Raw genomic sequence first — 22,500 nt, forward strand, 5'->3', positions numbered from 1 at the left:
ATCTCACTTAATAACCTGCTTGTTTCATCTTTGCATGGACGACAACAAGTAATTAGACTACAACACCAACCGCCCAGGTCTTCTACTTCAATGACTCGTGACGCTACTTAAGCCTCGTGATTTAAAAAGCTTTGCTTCACTGTACTGGCCTGAAAAAATGATGCCATAAGAATAATTTATTGCAGAAAAAAAGCAAAGAACCGGGGAGGTTGCATTTTTAGCCTATCTTAGAAGAGATCTTTATTTCATGGAAACCAGATAAAGTGCACTTGCGCTTGCTTAGTTGAACAAAAAACATGTTTTAAAGTGAGTCTTGAGAAGTATTGCTTGATCTTTTGACTTTAAAATAGCCTGAAGATTGCTGTCCACCAATACATTCCTGTGGGTTCTGTCTACAGTCCCTTTGTGCAGTGTTTTTCAACCTTTTTGGTGCCAAGGCACATTTTTGTTCATTGAAAAAATGCGGAGGCACATCACCAGCGGAAAACATTAAACATGTAAACTCGGTAGTTGATATTGACAGTAAAAAGTCATTGTTGCAATTGTTGGATATGAATTCAAAACATAACCAAGCATGCATCAATATAGCTCTTGTCTCAAAGTAAGTGTCACGACCTCACGCCGTGACTTATTTGGAGTTTTTTGGTGTTTTCCTGTGTGTAGTGTCTTGCGCTCCTATTTTGGTGTCTTTTCCTGTTTTGTTGGTATTTTCCTGTAGTAGTTTCATGTCTTCCTGCTTTGTTTTAACAATCAAGACTATTTCAGTTGTGCGGACGCTATCCTTATTTGTGTGGAAATGGTTGATTTTCATGTCATGTACGGATGTACTTTGTGGACGCCGTCTGCTCCTCACGCTGTAAGTCTTTGCTGTCGTCCAGCATTCTGTTTTTTGTTTACTTTGTAGCCAGTTCAGTTTTAGTTTTGTTTTCCACAGCCATCCCTAAGCTTCAATGCCTTTGTAGAAGTCGCTGTCTTGCGGTTCCACAGATGCACGTCAAAGTAGCCAAGCGTACAGAGTTTACAACAGGTTTAATGTTTTTCAACACCACCATCAATGAATATGCTTTCTTTTGATTAGTTTAACACGTACCACCTGTGCCAGCTGTGTCTCGCCGTCAGCACATGCCACGCCCCTGTCTGATGGCGCTCTGTTTTCAGTACCATGGACAGAGGCGTTGACCTTTACTCCTGCAGCACGCTGATCACAATGCCTTTCCACAGCCTTTTTTAGGGGCACTCTCCTTTTGTTTATTTTTGGTTTAAGCAATAGATACGACGTTTACAAAGCAATTAGCCACCTGCTGCCACTTACTGATATGGAAGAGTATTACACGGTTACTCTGCCGAGCTGTAGACAGTACAGACACTCAACAACGGCACTTTATTTGCAGATTATAATTACTGGTTTGCATAAAATATATTTAACCCAAATAGGTGAAATTACATAATCTCCCACGGCACACCAGACTGTATCTCACGGCACACCTGTGTGGTTGAAAAACACTGCCTTATTGCGTTCAGCAAGCTGGTTGCGGGGGCCTGTGATGGAGGTATTAGTCGGTATTATTAGATCGGGTGTCGACTACAATGGCGTCCTCGTGAGATCCAGGTAATGTGAGGCCGCGGCAAAGCCCGTGAAGCTGACAGCACGAGGTGGCAGAATGGAATGATCAGTGAGGCGTACTGAGTGTGTGTCCTCAGGCAAGATGGCCGAAGATGTGAGCAGGGATGGGAAAACATGGAATAAAATAGCCGGTAAATGCAAGACAGAAAAGGTACAGGCGGTGTTGTTTGATAGTTGGTTTACTATCCCATAATATAAATGACTCAACACAACCTTTCTTTATTTTTCATGACTATTTACATCAGGGGTGTCAGACTCATTTTAGATCGGGGGCCACATGGAGAAAAATCTACTCCCAAGTGGGCCGGACTGGTAAAATCACGGCATGATAACTTAAAAATAAAGACAACATCAGATTGTTTTTTTTGTTTAAAAATAGAACAAGCACATTCTGAAAATGTACAAATCATAATGTTACACTTACGTGTTGCGGTTAATAGTATTCTGTCTTTATTTGTCGTTATTTAAACTTTCCGAATAAATTATGTGATAATGTTCATCAGTCAACTCATTGGTGTTAATTTTCAATCTATCAAGATAAAAAATTATATCAAAATCAAATTACAGGATGTTATTTATGTAGTTTGCTCATTGTCCTCGACTGGTACACTAACATCATGTGTTTTTTTTTTTTTTTTTTTTACATATGTAGCATAATTTACAAAGATACAAATAATTGCTATTGCAACATCTGGTGGACACATTTAGAACAGCAGTTTCTTTCATTAAAACATGTTGGCTTAATTTTATACTTAGCAAACTCATCCCGCGGGCCGTACGTTTGACACATTTACATTGTAGATTGTCACTGAAGGCATCAAAACTGTGAAGTGAAAACCATTGCAGGTGACTATCTCTTGAAGCTTATGGAGAGAATGCCAAGAGTGTGCAAAGCAGTAATCAGCGCAAAGGGTGGCTATTTTGAAGAAACTAGAATATAAAACATGTTTTCAGTTATTTCATTCATAGTTTTGATGCCTTCAGTGACAATCTACATGAAAAAAAAGAACACGCATTGAATGAGAAGGTGTGTCCAAACTTTTGACCTGTTCTGTATATGTTTAGCAAAGATGCAGTGTATATTTTGTATATTCTACGATACAAGTGAGAGGCATGATTTATAATCTAGGATTGACTTTCACCAACTCGGACACGATGCAGCAGCAGCTCAGTATGTCAACAGCTGCATACATTGTTAAAAGTAGTTCCTCAGTGTTAGCACTTACAATTTCAATATCACTAATACTTGATTAATATTCAGGTCACGACATATAAACAGAGCATTGTTGGCGGTTTTGGGATGTTTTTCGAGGGCTTTGCATGTAGAATATATAATAGAATAGACACAATGACGTAATGACTCCCATTAGCTTCATCATTAGCTTCCTCGTACTCGCCCTTTTATTATCAAATGAGTACGCATCAAACAAAGAAATACATGTTCTTGTCTTACATAGGGATTGCGAATGACAGGCAAAATTTTTAAAAAAATGTAGTTCATGATATAATACTAACAAATTACAATGTGAGTGCTAAATGAATATATTTGCATTTCCGTATCCGTGTATTGTGGCTGCTCTGCAGCATACATTCTGCATATACATAAATATGCTAAATGGACACAATCCTCTGCGCAGGAGCTTAATAGACCAACTTTACATGCGATATCAAGTTTGTCCTTATTTCGGACATCAGACCCTTGCTGTTCTGGTGATACACAATTATCTTAGTGCTGGCTTGTGAGTGTAGCCCAGACCCGGGCAAAATACGGCCCGTCAGACGTTCTACATATATTTTTTTTACCTTTAAGATGGAAACTGTCGCCACCTTTATGATGTGCAGTGCTGTTTTTAAATGACTGTAAGTCTTGAACTATAGAAAGTATTTCATGTCATGATCCGTTGCCCGGATCATGTTCTGTTTAGTTTTGGACTCCCTCAGTTCCTGTTTTGTGCACCCCTGGGTTTGTTTTAGTTGCCATGGGTGAACATTAGTATCACCTGCCTCTGATTAGTGTCCGGGATGCTCACCTGCTGCCGGGCACTAATCAGAGAGCTATTTATTCACATTGCTCGCTTCCTTGTTTGCTGTAAGTAACAGTTATGTTGGTTTATTCCTGTTTCTTGATTCCTAGGCTAAGTTTTTGCCTTAGCTTCCCGTGCGATCGGCACGCTTTCCTGTCTTTTCGTATGTTGTATTATTTATGAGAAATAAATCATATCCTACCTGCACGCTTTGTCCGGAGTTTCCCGTCTGCATCCTGGGAGAACGACCCCCGCGTAAAATGCGACCCAACCGTGACATTTCAATGGTCGAAATCTGCGCTTTTGAGTGTTATAGGAGTTATTACGGTAATGTACGTCACAGCAGCTCAGATCAGGAACAAAGCAATCTTGTTTTCAGAGCAGCCAGCACCGAAACGCGGGTGTCAGAAACAGATGCGGAAGCAGATTCTTACGTTATAATATATCATATTGTAGGTGATTATTACACTTTGCATTCATATTTTGCTGTTTGTTCCATTTTTGTTGTGTTTTGCTTGATTGTAAAAGATACACAACTATCGAGGAGCTGGTCTGAGAAGTAAAAGAGGAGCGACGTTCATATGTTGTTAATATTCAGTGTTTTATTGTTCATAGTTAATATTGTAAATCCCACTTTCTTTATTTTCATGTACATTTTGGGTGTCTCATTCAGTAAAAAAATGTAAAATTCCATTCCGTTTTTATATTTTGAGGTGGTCGGTCATAACTTTTTTAGAACATTGTGACTTTTGGTATTAGTGTTCCTGAAAAAAAGGGACCCAAACACACATACTGTACAGCAGATGTTTACATCTAAATGTGCATATATAATTTATACATACACACACCTTGGGCCCCCAGACACTTTCTTTTCTCTCAATATGGCCCCCCCCGAGTCAAAATAATTGCCCAGCTCTGGTGTAGACAGTGAAACAAACAGACCAAACAAACTTTCTTTGGCTCATGTGTTTGGACAAGATAATACCAAGACCAATAAAAACCTTGTTAGTGAAAATCCATAATCATGTTATTCCATCTTGTGTCTCCAAGTGTTCTATCAAAAGTGAAGCCGGTGAAATATGAATTTGTGCTCTTCCTCAGTCATCAATATGTCATGGCTTACAACATTTATGGGCCTGCTCACTGACTGACTGACTTGAGTCTTGACTTGCTCCCGCTCTCAGGAAGCAGACACGGACGACCAGCAGGGCACGCTGACGTACGAGGAGTTCTCCGTCTTTTACAAGATGATGTCCATGCGTCGGGACCTCTTCCTGCTCATGATGGCCTACAGCGACAGGAAGGACCACCTGACAGCGGACGAGCTGGCGAACCTGTTGCACAGCGAACAGAAGGTAGGCGGCGCCGCTACTTTGGGTCGAGGCGTGATTTAAAACTACCTCACTGATGTTTCAATTTGAAACCTAGGGAGGAAAAAACACAGGGCTGATTAGAATCATTTTTCTCCTTAGTTGAACACATTACTGGAGGACTTGGCGAAGACAATTTGTCACACTTATAATTAGATCGTCACTGCTGAGCCTTTTTTTTTTTTCCTTCGGGGAGTTTTCTTTATGTTGCTGACGCTATCTGTTTGCTCCTCTGTAAATGTAGAATCGTTTTTAAAACAGCAGACCCTGAAATAATGCTTTTTTTTTTTTTTTTTTTTACACATTTCTAAACAGAGACCACACAATTACAAATAAAAGCATTAGGGTTGTCACGATACCAATATTTTGGTACCGGTACGAACATGTATTATTACATTTCTAAATAAAGGGGACCACAAAAAAATTGCATTATTGGCTTTATTTTAACAAAAAAAATCTTCAATACATTAAACATATGTTTCTTATTGGAAGTTTGTCCTTAAATAAAATAGTGAAAATACGAGACAACTCGTCTTTTAGTAGTAAGTAAGCAAACAAATATAGCTGCTGACGTATGCAGTAACATATTGTGTCATTTTCCATTCTATCATTTTGTCAAAATTATTAAGGACAAGTGGTAGAAAATTACATATTAATCTACTTGTTCATTTACTGTTAATATCTGCTTACTTTTTGTTTTAACATGTTTTATCTACACTTCTGTTAAAATGTAATAATCACTTATTCTTCTGTTGTTTGGATACTTCACATTAGTTTTGAATGATACAACAATTTTGGGTATCGATCTGATACCAAGTAGTTACAGATCATACAATGGTCATAATTTAAGTCCTATTGTGTCAGGGACGTATTTCCTGAGTTTATAAACAGAATATATATATATATTTTTAATATCGACGTAATCGTAGTAGTATCGACTCGATACGCCCCTGTACTTGGTATCATTACAGTGGATGTCAGGTGTAGATCCATCCATGCCGTTTGTTTACATTGTGACGCCGGTGAGCTACGGTGTGTACTGTGTAGTGAAACATGTTTAGCTATTCCTCATTCTGCAGGGATGATACTTGTAAGAAACTTACTTTATTTGTCGCCATGGAGGCGAGGATTAGTGATTTAGAAGTAGCTAAAACACCGCCGACTGCGGCTGGATGTTAGCCGCGAGCTAGCTAGCCATGTCTTAAAGCACCTCTTCCTGAGGGCGTTTCAGTGTTATAACTTCACCTTTATCTTTAGTTTTTAAGCCAAAATGCGTCCGTCCTCCCTTTTCTGTCTACACACTGTGTCTGCTTGTAAGTTTAGCCAGTGTTAATGTTTAAAAAATATAATTTTCATTGCACAAGAATGTTAGGCTTTGACATCACTGCATTCACTCAATATTGTGCGCTTAAAGGCCTACTGAAATGAATTTTTTTTATTTAAACGGGGATAGCAGATCTATTCTATGTGTCATACTTGATCATTTCGCGATATTGCCATATTTTTGCTGAAAGGATTTAGTATAGAACAACGACGATAAAGATTGCAACTTTTGGTATCTGATAAAAAAAAGGCTTGCACCTACCGGAAGTAGCGTGACGTAGTCAGTTGAACATATACGCAAAGTTCCCTATTGTTTACAATGATGGCCGCATGAAGTGAGAGAGATTCGGACCGAGAAAGCGACAATTTCCCCATTAATTTGAGCGAGGATGAAAGATTTGTGGATGAGTAAAGTGCAAGTGAAGGACTAGTGGGGAGTTGAAGCTATTCAGATAGGGAAGATGCTGTAAGAGCCGGGGGTGACCTGATATTCAGCTGGGAATGACTACAACAGTAAATAAACACAAGACATATATATACTCTATTAGCCACAACACAACCAGGCTTATATTTAATATGCCACAAATTAATCCTGCATAAAAACACCTGCGTGTTTGTTATGCTAGCTCCTAGCTCCTCTGCTAGCTCCTAGCTCCATAGAACACGCCAATACAATTCAAACACCTGATCAACACACACCATCACTCAGCCCAAAAGACCGTTTCCTTAACCCAAGGTTCATAAAGCTTATATATTTTTAAAAAGTTACGTACGTGACGCGCACATACGGTCAAGTTATCGAATGTTTAGCAGCCAAGGCTGCATACTCACGGTACCTGATATTCAGCTGGGAATGACTACAACAGTAAATAAACACAAGACATATATATACTCTATTAGCCACAACACAACCAGGCTTATATTTAATATGCCACAAATTAATCCTGCATAATAACACCTGCGTGTTTGTTATGCTAGCTCCTAGCTCCTCTGCTAGCTCCTAGCTCCATAGAACACGCCAATACAATTCAAACACCTGATCAACACACACAATCACTCAGCCCAAAAGACCGTTCACCTAACCCAAGGTTCATAAAGCTTATATATTTTTAAAAAGTTACGTACGTGACGCGCACGTAGGTACGGTATGTGTTATGCTAGCTCCTCTGCTAGCTCCTAGCTCCATAGAACACGCCAATACAATTCAAACACATGATCAACACACACAATCACTCAGCCCAAAAGACCGTTCACCTAATCCAAGGTTCATAAAGCTTATATATTTTTAAAAAGTTACGTACGTGACGCGCACGTAGGTACGGTACGTGTTATGCTAGCTCCTCTGCTAGCTCCTAGCTCCATAGAACACGCCAATACAATTCAAACACATGATCAACACACACAATCACTCAGCCCAAAAGACCGTTCACCTAACCCAAGGTTCATAAAGCTTATATATTTTAAAAAAGTTACGTACATACGCAAAAAAAAGCCAAAGCTGCATACTCACAGTAGCACGTCTGCGTCTTTGTCATCCAAATCAAAGTAATCCTGGTAAGAGTCTGTGTTGTCCCAGTTCTCTACAGGCGTCTGTGTATCCAAATCAAAAGTCCTCCTGGTTAGAGTCTCTGTTATCCGAGTTCTTCCATCTTGACTGCATCTTTCGGGAATGTAAACAAAGAAGCGCCGGCTGTGTACTGTTGTGGCTGACTACGTTCGAAAAATACGTCCATTTCGCACCGACAACTTTCTTCTTTGCTTGCTTGGCTTCCTTCTCCATAATGCAATGAACATGATTGAAACAGATTCACGAACACAGATGTCCAGAATACTGTGGAATTATGAAATGAAAACAGAGCTTTTTCGTATCGACTTCAATGTGGAAGGCATACCCGTGTTCGCCGGGCTACGTCACGCGCATACGTCATCCTCAGAGGCGTTTCGAACCGGAAGTTTAGCGGCAAATTTAAAATGTCACTTTATAAGTTAACCCGGCCGTATTGGCATGTGTTATAATGTTAAGATTTCATCATTGATATATAAACTATCAGACTGCGTGGTCGGTAGTAGTGGCTTTCAGTAGGCCTTTAATGTTTGGTTATACTTATTCACCCTAATGCTTTTGTAGCATTGGACGATGTGACGCTGGTCTTCAATTGAAGGTATCAGGTAAATCTACCACTCTGTACAATCTAAGCCAACTGTTATTATCATGGTTTTTTAAAAACTTTTATTAGTAGATTGCACAATACAGTACACATTCCGTACAATTGACCACTAAATGGTAACACCCGAATACGTTTTTCAACTTGTTTAAGTTAATCAATTCATGGTACAAATATATACTATCAGCATAATACAGTCATCACACAAGTTAATCATCAGAGTATATACATTGAATTATTTACATTATTTACAATCCGGGGGGTGGGATGTGGAGGTGGTTTGGGGTGGGGGGTAGGTTTGGTTGATATCAGCACTTCAGTCATCAACAATAATATCATCTGAGAAATGGACATTGAAACAGTGTAGGTCTGACTTGGTAGGATATGTACAGCGAGCAGTGAACATAGTGAGCTCAGAAAGCATAAGAACAAGTATATACATTTGATTATTTACATTTGATTATTTGCAATCCGGGGAGGTGGGATGTGGTGGGGGGAGGGTGTTAGTTTAGGGTTGTAGTTGCCTGGAGGTGTTCTTTTAGTGCGGTTTTGAAGGAGGATAGAGATGCACTTTCTTTTACACCTGTTGGGAGTGCATTCCATATTGATGTGGCATAGAAGGAGAATGAGTTAAGACCTTTGTTAGATCGGAATCTGGGTTTAACGTGGTTAGTGGAGCTCCCCCTGGTGTTGTGGTTATGGCGGTCATTTACGTTATGGAAGTAGTTTGACATGTACTTCGGTATCATGGAGGTGTAGTGGATTTTATAGACTAGGCTCAATGCAAGTTGTTTTACTCTGTCCTGAGCCAGCCCACTTTGGAGAAGTGGGTACGAGCAGAGGTGGGTAGAGTAGCCAGAAATTGTACTCCAGTAAAAGTACTGTTACTTTAGAGATTTATTACTCAAGTAAAAGTAAGGAGTAGTCACCCAAATATTTACTTGAGTAAAAGTAAAAAGTATGTTGTGAAAAAACTACTCAAGTACTGAGTAACTGATGAGTAACTTGTCCGTTTAATGATGACGGCAACAAATAATGCACAACAACATAAAAATAGCAATGAGCAAATACAGAGCCAGGAATATCTCTCAATCAACTAAAACAATAATATATATTAAATAATAATACATTAACATAAAAAAATGAAGGCAAATTGAGCCACAATAACTTAACAGCACCATAGGCTCAGTAGGCAGAGATTACAAAGGAAAATAACAAGTTCGCCTTTACGCAGCCCACACCTGACAGGTGTGGGCTGCACCTGGGAACATTGATTGATTGATTGAAACTTTTATTAGTAAATTGCACAGTACAGTACATATTCCGTACAATTGACCACTAAATGGTAATACCCGAATAAGTTTTCCAACTTGTTTAAGTCGGGGTCCACGTAAATCAATTCATGGTAAACACACTGTGCACTTCTGATTGGTGTTCTATGCATGCGTGTGCGTGTGTGTGTGTGTGTGTGTGTGTGTGTCTATGAGGCTGCAGTGCGTTAATAAATGTCCCCACACGATGTACATTTGACAGTGATTCATACTGTAGCAGGGAAGCTAACATCAGCCTACGGTGACAGCCAAAATATCTACTAACGTTACTTACCGCGACGTGCTTCCTCAAATTTGACGTTGAGTTCATGTAAGCTTAAGCTTGTTGTTTGCCGCATGTGACCGCCTGGCTCTGTTTGATTGGTGGAACGGAGTCAAACGTCACCGGTGACTGTATTTGATTGGTGAAACGCAGGCATGCGATAGATCCTACTTTGAAGGTCTGTCTGACAAACCAAAACAAACAAAGCGTGCATTAACAAATCGATAAAAATCAGTAGCGAGTAGCGAGCTGAATGTAGATAAATGGAGCGGAGTAAAAGTAGTGTTTCTTCTCTATAAATATACTCAAGTAAAAGTAAAAGTATGTTGCATTAAAACTACTCTTAGAAGTACAATTTATCCCAAAAGTTACTCAAGTAGATGTAACGGAGTAAATGTAGCGCGTTACTACCCCCCTGTGGGTAGGAGTGAGGTGTGATCTGGGGTGGAGGTCTAGAAGTAACCTGACTAGCTTGTTCTGGGATGTTTGGAGTCTAGATTTGAGGGTTTTGGAGGTGCTAGGGTACCAGGAGGTGCATGCGTAATCGAAAAAGGGTTGAATGAGAGTACCCGCTAGAATCTTCATGGTGCTTTTGTTGACCAGAGAGGAGATTCTGTAGAGAAATCTTGTTCCTTGGTTGACCTTTTTGATTACCTTGGTTGACATTTTATCACAGGAAAGATTAGCCTCTAGAACGGAACCTAGGTAGGTGACCTCATCTTTCCTGGTGATAACAACGTCACCCACTTTAATAGTGAAGTCACTGACTTTCTTAAGGTTGATTTGGGACCCAAATAGGATGGATTCTGTTTTACCTAAGTGTATGGATAGCTTATTGTCAGCGAGCCAGGTGCAAATTCTACAGAGTTCGGCACTGAGGATTTTTTCCACCTGTGACTTGTCCTTGCCGGATACCAGCAGGGCCGAGTCATCTGCAAACAGGAACAATTCACAGTCGCATGCTGATGACATGTCGTTTACGTATATTATACGTATATTAGGAACAGTAAATGCCCTAATATACTGCCTCGGGGGACTCCACAGCTTACTGAGAGGACGGGGGGACACGGTGCGGTTCACCACATGTTAACTTTGATTATCATATTTTAAAGACAATGAAGAACATTCTTAGTCAACAGCCATACATGTCACACTAAGGGTGGCCGTAAAAACAATGCCAACACTGTCATAAACATGTGCCATATTGTGAAACCACACTAAACAACAATGGCAAACACATTTCGGGAGAATATTTGCACCGCAACACAACATAAACACAACAGGACAAATCCCCAGAATTCCCTGCAGTACCAACTCTTCCAGGACCCTACACTGTTTTATTTGGTACATGGTGTAATGATAAGTGTGACCAGTAGATGGCAGTTAAATATAAGAGAGAAGTCTTAAGTAAACAACACCAACATTTTAAATGTTCCATTGAAAATACAGAACATTGCACACGGCGCTCAAAAATCTATCAAAATGTTTTAGTAGTAAATGTTTAAGTGCCAATATAAAGTAGTGTAAAGTTCTTGCTTATAACTGTTAGTAAACTCGCCATGAAAGCGCTAAAACATACCTGAGTTTACATTATTCACCCAAGGAACTTTAGTTATTAGAGTTCCGGTCGGACGGTTTCCGGTGTGGGTTGTTTCCATGAGGAGATGCTGCACCGTTATTGATTGAAGTAAAGTCTGAATGTCATTAAAACAGTTAGCTCCATCTTTTGACACTTTTTCCACTCCCGTCCTTGCACGCTACACCACTACAACAAAGATGACGGAGAAAAGACGCTGTTGAAGGTGAACCACGTAAATAAGACCGCCCACAAAACGGCGCTTCCTGAAGCGACTGTCAGAAAGCGGCTTGAAGATGATCTGTAAAACATCATCTTTGCAACATTTTGACCAAAGAACCACCATTACATGTTATGTAGACCACAATGAAGTGTTTTACATTTAGAAAAAAAAAAAAAAGGCTCCTTTGATGTGCCCTATAATCCGGTGCGCCTTATATATGAAAACATATATATATTTAAAAATATACCATTCATCGCAGTGCGCCTTATAATCCAGTGCGCCCTATGGTCCGGAAAATATGCATCCGCAAATGTGGAATATAGTTTCCAGAAATGTGTTCAATGACCCAAAAACACCAATAAAATGCATAAAAATACCCTCTGTGAATGTGAACATGATGTCACGAAATGATACTGGGATGTTGTTGACCCCGCAGATGGTCAACGTCACCCCGGAATACGTGGCGGAAATCATCGACAAGTTTGAGGTGGTGGACGAAAACAAACAAAGAGGTGTCATGGGAATCGAAGGTAGGTTGTTTTCCCCCCCAGTTTCTTTGCATAATTTAGTTCACACACTCTCAATAGTGTAATGACCCGAAAATAAGTCACCTTTGACCTCACAATTAAAAAATTAAAAAAAATCCCACAGATGCACCCCAACATCATGTAGAAAGTCTGAAAAGAAGGATAAACTCTATATTTTCTTTTTTTTTAAATTCATGTACGATGTAATGGCCAGCTGGCCCAATACTTTTGTCCATAAATAATTTAGTTTGCAGAAATGCTCGCCTCCCCACAGTGTCACTGTAAGTGAGGCAGCTTGCAGCTGAAGGCTAAACTTAAGGGAGGCGACAGAGTGAGGAGGCGAGAGAAAATGTGGAAGTCACAGCGAGGAAGGTTGCATGAAGGAACTGGCGGCGACGAGAAGGTGCAGGGGCGACACTGATGTCATCGTAGGAGGCATCGTGAGTAACGTCTGGCTAATCACGGCGTGACGCGTAATGTCTACAGGCCGGGAATGTGACAGCCATGCTATTGAAATAACCTTTTCTCAGCATGATGAGTACAAATCAGCTGGAGGATTACCAACACTTTGATTGTTTAATGCGAGGGTTTAATAAAACGTGTGACAAGATGGATGTCCATCAGATAAACGCATTCCTCTCACACATTTGCATTGATTCCATTCTCCATCACAGTGACTTTTTGACACTTAGAAAAAAAGTGCGACTTTTTGACCAAAAAATTCCCCACTTTTTAATACTTAAAAAAATCCAAACTTTTTGACACTTACAAAAAATCCAGACTTTTTGATAAAAAAATTCCCGACTTTTTGACACTTAAAACAATTCCGACTTTTTGACAGTTAAAAAAATCCCGACTTTTTGACTCTTAGGAAGAATCCCGACTTTTTGACACTTAGAAAAAATTATGACTTTTTGACACTTAGAAAAAATCCCGACTTTTTGACCCAAAAATTCCCGACTTTTTGACACTGAAAAAATCCAGACTTTTTGACACTTAAAGAAATTCAGACTTTTTGACACTTAGAAAAAATTCAGACTTTTTGACACTTAGAAAAATTCCCGACTTTTTGACACTGAAAAAAATCCAGACTTTTGACACTTAAAAAAATTCAGACTTTTTGACACAGACAAAATCCCGACTTTTTGACACTTAAAAAAAATCCCGACTTTTTGACCCCAAAATTCACGACTTTTTGACACTTGGAAAAAATCCAGACTTTTTGACACTTAAAAAATTTGCGACTTTTTGACACTTGGAAAAAAAATCCAGATTTTTTGACCACAAAATTCACGACTTTTTGACACTTAGAAAAAATTCAGACTTTTTGACACTTATAAAAATTCCCGACTTTTTGACACTGAAAAAAATCCAGACTTTTGACACTTAAAAAAATTCAGACTTTTTGACACAGAAAAAATCCCGACTTTTTGACACTTAAAAAAAATCCCGACTTTTTGACCCCAAAATTCACGACTTTTTGACACTTGGAAAAAATCCAGACTTTTTGACACTTAAAAAATGTGCGATTTTTTGACACTTGGAAAAAAATCCAGATTTTTTGACACTTAAAAAAATTCAGACTTTTTGACACTTAAAAAAATTCAGACTTTTTGACACTTAGAAAAAATCTCGACTTTTTGACAAAGAAATTCCCAACTTTTTGACAGTTAGAAAAAATCCAGACTTTTTTGACACTTATAAAAAATCCAGACTTTTTGACACTTAAAAAAATTCAGACTTTTTAACACTTAGAACAAATCCCGACTTTTTGACACTTAGACTAAACTGGCTGATATTTCCTCTGTTTGCTATTCCCGTCTCATTCATCCATGTGGGTGAACGAAGGCTTTCTTCCATCTTGCGGGTCCTCATGCGTGACCATTACAAAAGCAATTTTTTTTTTTAAACACTTCACCGTACTTTTGTTGAAAATGGACCTGCTGATGAGGAGATCTTGTCATGTGACCAACCACTGACGCATGTATTGAGTTTGTGTTATGATACCTACGTTGCTTTTATTTTGCAATACAGAGATGGAAGTGATGCACTGGCTCTTAGATGAAACAAATATTATGTTATTGTGGCGAGACAAATTGCAGATGCAAATCTCAGACTCTGTGTGTAATCAGATGTGGGTGTCCGTGTTCTATATTCTGTGTCCGTGTTTAGATTTGTGAGTGGGTTTGAAAAAAAAAAAAGCGTACCGTATTTTTCAGACTATAGGGCGCACTTAAAATCCTTTCATTTTCTCAAAACTCGACAGTCCGCCTTATAACCCTAATATACGGAATCATTTTGGTTGTGCTTGACCTTGAAGCTATTTTATTTGGTAAATGGTCAAATGATAAGTGTGACCAGTAGATGGCAGTCTAAGAGATACGTGTTGACTGCAATATGACTCAAGTAAAAAACACCAAAATTGTATATGTTCCATTGACAATATAGAACATTACACACGGCGCTCAAAAATCTTATCAAAATGTTTTAGTATGACTTTGGTAAGCTATGAAGCTGCACCGCTTGATGGATTGTACTGTGCTTCAACATAGGAGTATTATTATGGTGTGTGTATAAGGTAAGACATATTATCTGGCGTTTTGTTTTGCAATATTATGCAAAAGCAACTTTTCTTACCTTCTGGTACCTGTTGATCTGTATTTGGGATCTGCATAAGTCCGGAAAATGTGCACGCGTCCGCCTTTGTCGTCCTTGCACGCTACACCGCTACAACAAAGATGACAGGGAGAAGACGCTGCCGAAGGTAAAGCGGTTGAAGATGGATAAGCGGTTGAAGATGGATGGATGGATGGACACACATCAGAACATGGACACAAGGATCTGATTCTAAACACACAGCTTGAAATATGCATTAAAGTAAATTGTAACACTTTCAAAAATATTGTCTGTATTTTATGATAAGAAAAAAAAAAATCAGGTTTTTTTTTTTTTTTTTTTAAACTTACACCATATTTTTTTGTTGTACAAATATTATGCAAAATGATTAAATAAAAGGATACTGAAATCTCAGAGTAAAATATTTCATAGTAACTTCCTTATTAGCAGGAAATTATTTTTTTTTATGACGATGAATGTGTATTTTGAGCAGAAAAACTAGTTTTATTTTTATTTATTTTAACAGAGCGGTATAGCTCGGTTGGTAGAGCGGCCGTGCCATCAAGTTGAGGGTTCCAGGTTCGATCCCCGCCTCCGCCATCCTAATCACTGCCGTTGTGTCCTTGGGCAAGACACTTTACCCACCTGCTCCCAGTGCCACCCACACTGGTTTAAATGTAACTTAGATATTGGGTTTCACTATGTAAAAGCACTTTGAGTCACTGGAGAAAAGCGCTATATAAATGTAATTCACTTAATTAGGATGTTTTTTGTCAAATTACGACTTAATTCTCAAATCTTTATCTCTATTATTTTTGCCTTTTTCTCAAATTGACAGTTTTATCGGAACATGACAACACATCTCCAATAAAAGTATTAGCATTGATCTTATAATAGAAGCAGTTTATTCAGACCTAGTTGACATCTGTGTAATAATGTGTATTATGTATTATTTTACAGTAGACTCTGGACAGTACATCTTTAATAGTATTAACAATGATGTTGCCATTGAAGCAGTTTTATCACAACTCGATGAGCTTTTTGTAAAAGTAAAATCACTGCTTTTTATGGCTTTAGTTTTATCAGAAATGTTTGTTTAAAGACTATACAACACGTCTTCATTAAAGGTGTTGGCATTGATGTTGTTCAAGCTTTTCCTTCACGCATCCATCCAATCACCTTCGACCACTGTCAGTAACTACAGTTGGTTGCTACATCTGTAAGTGCAAGTTAAAAGTGTACTATGCAAAAGCCAAAGCCATTTATCAACAACACCCAGAAACGCTTCGAAAGTGTTCTGTGGTCTGACGAGCCCGCATTTCAAAATTGATTTTTGGAAACCTCCGGACCACTTTTCTATCAGCTTTTCCAACCAGGAAAGCCATTGAGTAAATCCTTTGTTATTATCACTTATGTTTCTCCCTAGGTTTTACAAGTTTCATGCGAAGTCCGACGTGTGACATTTTCAACCCTCTGCACAACGAAGTCAATCAGGACATGGACCAGCCCTTATGTAATTACTTCATCGCCTCTTCTCACAATACGTACCTCACCGGTGACCAGCTGCTGTCACACTCCAAGACCGACATGTACGCCTGGGTGCTGCAGTCCGGCTGTCGCTGCGTGGAAGGTGAGTAGGGTATTGAGGGTATGGGCATTTTGTTCCTTGATGGACTCTGGGCAAAATTAACATTCAATTAATGAAACAATAAAGAGTCTCTATTTCGGGTTGTTCTGAAGCTCTATTTACCTGATATCATGTAGTACTACTTCACACAACAAACACATTGGACTGAATTAACGGTTAGGAACACTTCAGAAAACCACTGTCAGTAACTACAGTTGGTCGCTACAAGTGCAAGTTAAAACTCTACTACGCAAAGCGAAAGCCATTTATCAACAACACCCAGAAACGCTGCTGGCTTCGCTGGCCCCGAGCTCATCTAAGATGGACTGATGCAAAGTGGAAAAGTGTTCTGTGGTCTGACAAGTCCACATTTCAAATTTTTTTTGGAAACTGTGGACTTTGTGTCCTTTGGACCAAAGAGGAAAAGAACCATCCGGATTGTTATAGGCGCAAAGTTCAAAAGCCAGCATCTGTGATGGTAAAGGGGTGTATTAGTGCCCAAGGCATGGGTAACTTACACATCTGTGAAAGCACCATTAATGCTGAAAGGTACATACAGGTTTTGGAGCAACATATGTTGCCATCTAAGCAAAGTTATCATGGACGCCCCTGCTTATTTCAGCAAGACAATGCTAAGCCACGTGTTACAACAGCGTGGCTTCATAGTAAAAGAGTGTGGGTACTAGACTGGCCTGCCTGAAGTCCAGACCTGTCTCCCATTGAAAATGTGTGGCGCATTATGAAGCCTAAAATACCACAACGGAGACCCCCGGACTGTTGAACAACTTAAGCTGTACATCAAGCAAGAATGGGAAAGAATTCCACCTGAAAAGCTTCAAAAATTGGTCTCCTCAGTTCCCAAACGTTTACTGAGTGTTGTTAAAAGGAAAGGCCATGTAACACAGTGGTAAAAATGCCCCTGTGCCAACTTTTTTTGCAATGTGTTGCTGCCATTAAATTCTAAGTTAATGATTATTTGCAAAAAAAAAAAAAAAAAGTGTTTCTCAGTTCAAACATTAAGTATCTTGTCTCTGCAGTCTATTCAATTGAATATAAGTTGAAAAGGATGTGCAAATCATTGTATTCGTTTTTAATTACGAATTACACAACGTGCCAACTCCACTGGTTTTGGGTTTTGTACATGGGAGAAAACAAATGACACGACTACTAAAAATTATGACTTTTAAACTGACATACAGTACAGGCCAAAAGTTAGGACACACCTTCTCATTCAATGCATGTTCTTTATTTTCATGACTATTTACATTGTAGATTGTCACTGAAGGCATCAAAACTATGAATGAACACATGTAGAGTTATGTACTTAACAAAAAAAGGTGAAATAACTGAAAACATGTTTTATATTTTAGTTTCTTCAAAATAGCCACCCTTTGCTCTGATTACTGCTTTACACACTCTTGGCATTCTCTCGATGAGCTTCAAGAGGAAGTCACCTGCAATGGTTTCGGTCCACAGGTGTGCTTGAAATTAAATCAACCAATATCTATATCAGATGGTTGCGTTCAGCCACAGCTGATTGTGCAGTTTTTGTTATAACAAGACGCATCCGGCAACTATAAGGGAGTCTGTGATTAATTTAACACATTTGTTAAATTGTTGAATTTACAGTAATCAACAATCAATTCCTGTCGGTGTAATAATGAGCTGGACCAACTTTTTTTCTTTTTCTTTTACCCTATAGTGTAAATTAGATCTGGTTATAATTATAAATAATGTTGTTGCTGCATAATAATAATCTCTGAATACTATGATACTGAATACTATTCAACCCATTTTTACTCACTGGCTTTTAACCCAACATGAGACTTTGAACTTTGAACTTTTTAACTGCTTTTTATCTAACAAAAAATTGCTCTTAAGGTAATTTGTATTTGCTTTTTTCTATGTGTATATTACCTCTGTTTTAAATGTTATTTTTTAGTCTGTCCTTTGCCTGTATGTATTTGTGGTGTACAGCCCTTTGTTCTTCAACTGTGGTTGTTTTTAAAGGGCTTTATAAATAAAGTTGGTATGGTATGGTATTACATCATAAAATGTCCTTCCAAGTTCAATTGTAGTGGGAATCTTCTCTCTGCTTCCGCAGTGGACTGCTGGGACGGTCCTGAGGGAGAGCCCATGGTCCAACATGGCTACACTTTGACCTCCAAGATCGCCTTCAAGTCCGTCATAGAGACCATCAACAAATATGCCTTCATCAACAACCAGTGAGTTAAAAGACATTGAATTGCAAATACGCCATTTTAATTGTGTCACTGATTGCATGCAGTCATCTACGAGATCAGTTTTTTTATGGACTGATGCAGCCCACTCCTTAAGGCTTTTCTACACTAATTAGAAATAAGATGCATTTATTCCACAGGGATCAGGATGATGTATTATGGGTCTTTATTGACACAGGAATAATGAACATTCTCTAAATCTGATAGACATAAGCTGCTTAGATCGGGGTTGTAAAACAACACATTGATTTTTGACAATAATTAGGTACCAAACTGGGCCATCTGCTCACCAAGTGTTTCTTCAGAATCCCCTCAGGAATTTATATCGCTGCAGAAACTCAACCAAAGTGGGGACTGATCTGTCCTCTTTCCCCAAAATTGTCTTACTCCCTTTGCATGTCCACTGGCTCTGCTTAAGAAGCAAGTGGCTTTAATAATAAGCTACACTATATTGGCAAAAGTATTTGGCCACCCATCCAAATGATCACAATCAGGTGTCCTAATCACTTGGTCCGGCCACAGGTGAATAAAATGAAGCACTTAGGCATGGAGACTGTTTCTACAAACATTTGTGAAAGAATGGGCCGCTCTCAGGAGCTCAGTGATTTCCAGCGTGGAACTGTCATAGGATGCCACCTGTGCAACAAATCCAGTCGTGAAATTTCCTCGCTCATAAATATTCCAAAGTAAACTGCCGGCTTTATTATAATAACATGGAAGAGTTTGGGAACAACGGCAACTCAGCCAACATGACTGTGCACCAGTGCACAAAGCAAGGTCCATAAAGACATGGATGACAGAGTCTGGCGTGGATGAACTTGACTGGCCTGCACAGAGTCCTGACCTGAACCCGATAGAACACTTTTGGGATGAATTAGAATCAAGTCATCTGAGAGCCAGGCCTTCTCGACCAACATCAGTGTGTGACTTCACCAATGCGCTTTTGGAAGAATGGTCGAAAGTTCCTATAAAAACACTCCGCAACCTTGTGGACAGCCTTCCCAGAAGAGTTGAAGCTGTTATAGCTGCAAAAGGTGGACCGACATCCTATTGAACCCTATGGGTTAGGAATGGGATGGCACTTCAAGTTCATATGTAGAAAGAAACTAAAAAACAATGAAAGTGTCAACTATACATGGCTTGTATATATGCATTTTTATGAAAGGAATAAAAAGAAATGATGATGATGATGATGATATGTGAGTCAAGGCAGGTGGCCAAATACTTTTGGCAATATAGTGTATTTCTATCATTTATCAGTGGATTCAAACGGTGCAATTAAAGCTGCAGTCTAGTTTCATTTGGCAGCTTGTTTAAAACGAAAGTAGAGTTATATAGAGTATGTGTGTTCTTTATTTCTTGGCATTACTGCATGTTGGTCGGCAGCTTTTGTTACAAAGCCAACAAATATCTCCCTCTTATTGTAACACATTGGCGAAGATACAGCAGGAAAACAAACTAAGCTAAGCTAAAATAGGATCATGTAAACTTGGATTATGGCTTTAGCCATGCAAAACTACACAAACAATATATTTAACAAACATCAAAACCTAAAATCAATGTCAATACAACAGTACAAACAAATTTAGGGAGGTTAAATTATTAAAATATTGAATCATGATTAATCACATTTTGTCCATAATTAACTCATAAGTATTCCTAATTAATCACATACGGTTTTTTTTATCTTCAGTTAGTGTGCCATGGACAGAAATGTTTAAGTTTTTAATTCCATCAACAGGGGAGTGGACAAATTGTTTTATAAAAATATTTGTTTAATAGGCATTATGCTTTTTTCAACGGCTCAACACAAAATGGACATAAATGCTCTTCTGCATATGCATGCACACACACAATGTGTCACACAAACAAGCACCTATTCTCTTTTACACATGCCTACCGCAGGCTTACTTTAAAACAAACCTAATATAAGTGACTGTTTTTTTATTATTACAAAACCCAAAACCAGTGAAGTTGCCACGTTGTGTAATTCGTAAATAAAAACAGAATACAATGATTTTTAAAATCATTTTCAACCTATATTCAATTGAATAGACTGCAAAGACAAGATATTTAATGTTCGAAATGGAAAACCTTTTTTTTTTTTTTTTAAATATTAGCTCATTTGGAATTTAATTCTGCAACATGTTTAAAAAAAAGCTGGCACAAGGAGCAAAAAAAACCTGAGAAAATTGAGGAATGCTCATCAAACACTTATTTGGAAAATCTCACAGGTGAACGCTAATTGGGAACAGGTGGGTGTCATGATTGGGTATAAAAGCAGCTTCCATGAAATGCTCAGTCATTCACAAAAAAGGATGGGGTCACCACCTTGTGAAAAAAAATGCGTGAGCAAATTGTCGAACAGTTTAAGAACATCATTTCTCAATGAGCTATTGCAAGGAATTTAGGGATTTCACCATCTACGGTCCGTAATATCATCAAAAGGTTCTGAGAATCTGGAGAAATCACAGCACGTAAGCAGCATGCCCCGTGACCTTCGATCCCTCAGGCGGTACTGCATCAAACACCGACATCAGTGTGTAAAGGATATCACCAAATGGGCTGAGGAACACTTCAGAAAACCACTGTCAGTAACTACAGTTCGTCGCTACATCTGTAAGTGCAAGTTAAAACTCTACTATGCAAAGCCAAAGCCATTTTTCAAAAACCCCCAGAAAGGCCGCCGGCTTCACTGTGCCCGAGCTCATCTAAGATGGACTGATGTAAAGTGGAAAAGTGTTCTGTGTGTGTGTGTATATATATATATATATATATATATATATATATATATATATATATATATATACATATATATATATATATATATATATATATATATATATATATATATATATATATATATATATATATATATATATATATATATATATATATATATACACATACACTACCGTTCAAAAGTTTGGGGTCACATTGAAATTTCCTTATTTTTGAAGGAAAAGCACTGTACTTTTCAATGAAGATAACTTTAAACTAGTCTTAACTTTAAAGAAATACACTCTATACATTGCTAATGTGGTAAATGACTATTCTAGCTGCAAATGTCTGGTTTTTGGTGCAATATCTACATAGGTGTATAGAGGCCCATTTCCAGCAACTATCACTCCAGTGTTCTAATGGTACAATGTGTTTGCTCATTGGCTCAGAAGGCTAATTGATGATTAGAAAACCCTTGTGCAATCATGTTCACAAATCTGAAAACAGTTTAGCTCGTTACAGAAGCTACAAAACTGACCTTCCTTTGAGCAGATTGAGTTTCTGGAGCATCACATTTGTGGGGTCAATTAAACGCTCAAAATAGCCAGAAAAAGAGAACTTTCATCTGAAACTCGACAGTCTATTCTTGTTCTTAGAAATGAAGGCTATTCCACAAAATTGATTGGGTGACCCCAAACTTTTGAACGGTAGTGTGTGTGTATATATATATATATATATATATATATATATATATATATATATATATATATATATATATATATATATATATATATATATATATATATATATATATATATATATATATATGTATATATATGTATACATGTGTATACTGTATACATGTGTATAC

General features: G+C 38.3%; 1 protein-coding gene across 11 annotated transcripts in view; it reads left to right on the forward strand.

The window, feature by feature from the left end:
• Positions 1-22,500, forward strand: part of plch1 (phospholipase C, eta 1) — a 221,712-nt gene that overhangs the window by 137,200 nt on the left and 62,012 nt on the right. For 9 of the 11 annotated variants that reach the window (XM_062059983.1, XM_062059987.1, XM_062059984.1 and 6 more), the window contains 4 exons: positions 4,833-5,003; positions 12,335-12,428; positions 16,468-16,671; positions 18,773-18,893. In XM_062059983.1, coding sequence (XP_061915967.1) covers positions 4,833-5,003; positions 12,335-12,428; positions 16,468-16,671; positions 18,773-18,893 — 590 coding nt within the window. Of the gene's footprint in view, positions 1-4,832; positions 5,004-6,029; positions 6,051-8,462; positions 8,511-12,334; positions 12,429-16,467; positions 16,672-18,772; positions 18,894-22,500 lie in introns of those variants that run through there. The other 2 variants (XM_062059989.1, XM_062059988.1) reach the window with 2 other exon arrangements.

The sequence above is a fragment of the Entelurus aequoreus genome, linkage group LG10 (assembly GCF_033978785.1).
Source record: "Entelurus aequoreus isolate RoL-2023_Sb linkage group LG10, RoL_Eaeq_v1.1, whole genome shotgun sequence".
Classification (NCBI taxonomy): Eukaryota; Metazoa; Chordata; class Actinopteri; order Syngnathiformes; family Syngnathidae; genus Entelurus; species Entelurus aequoreus.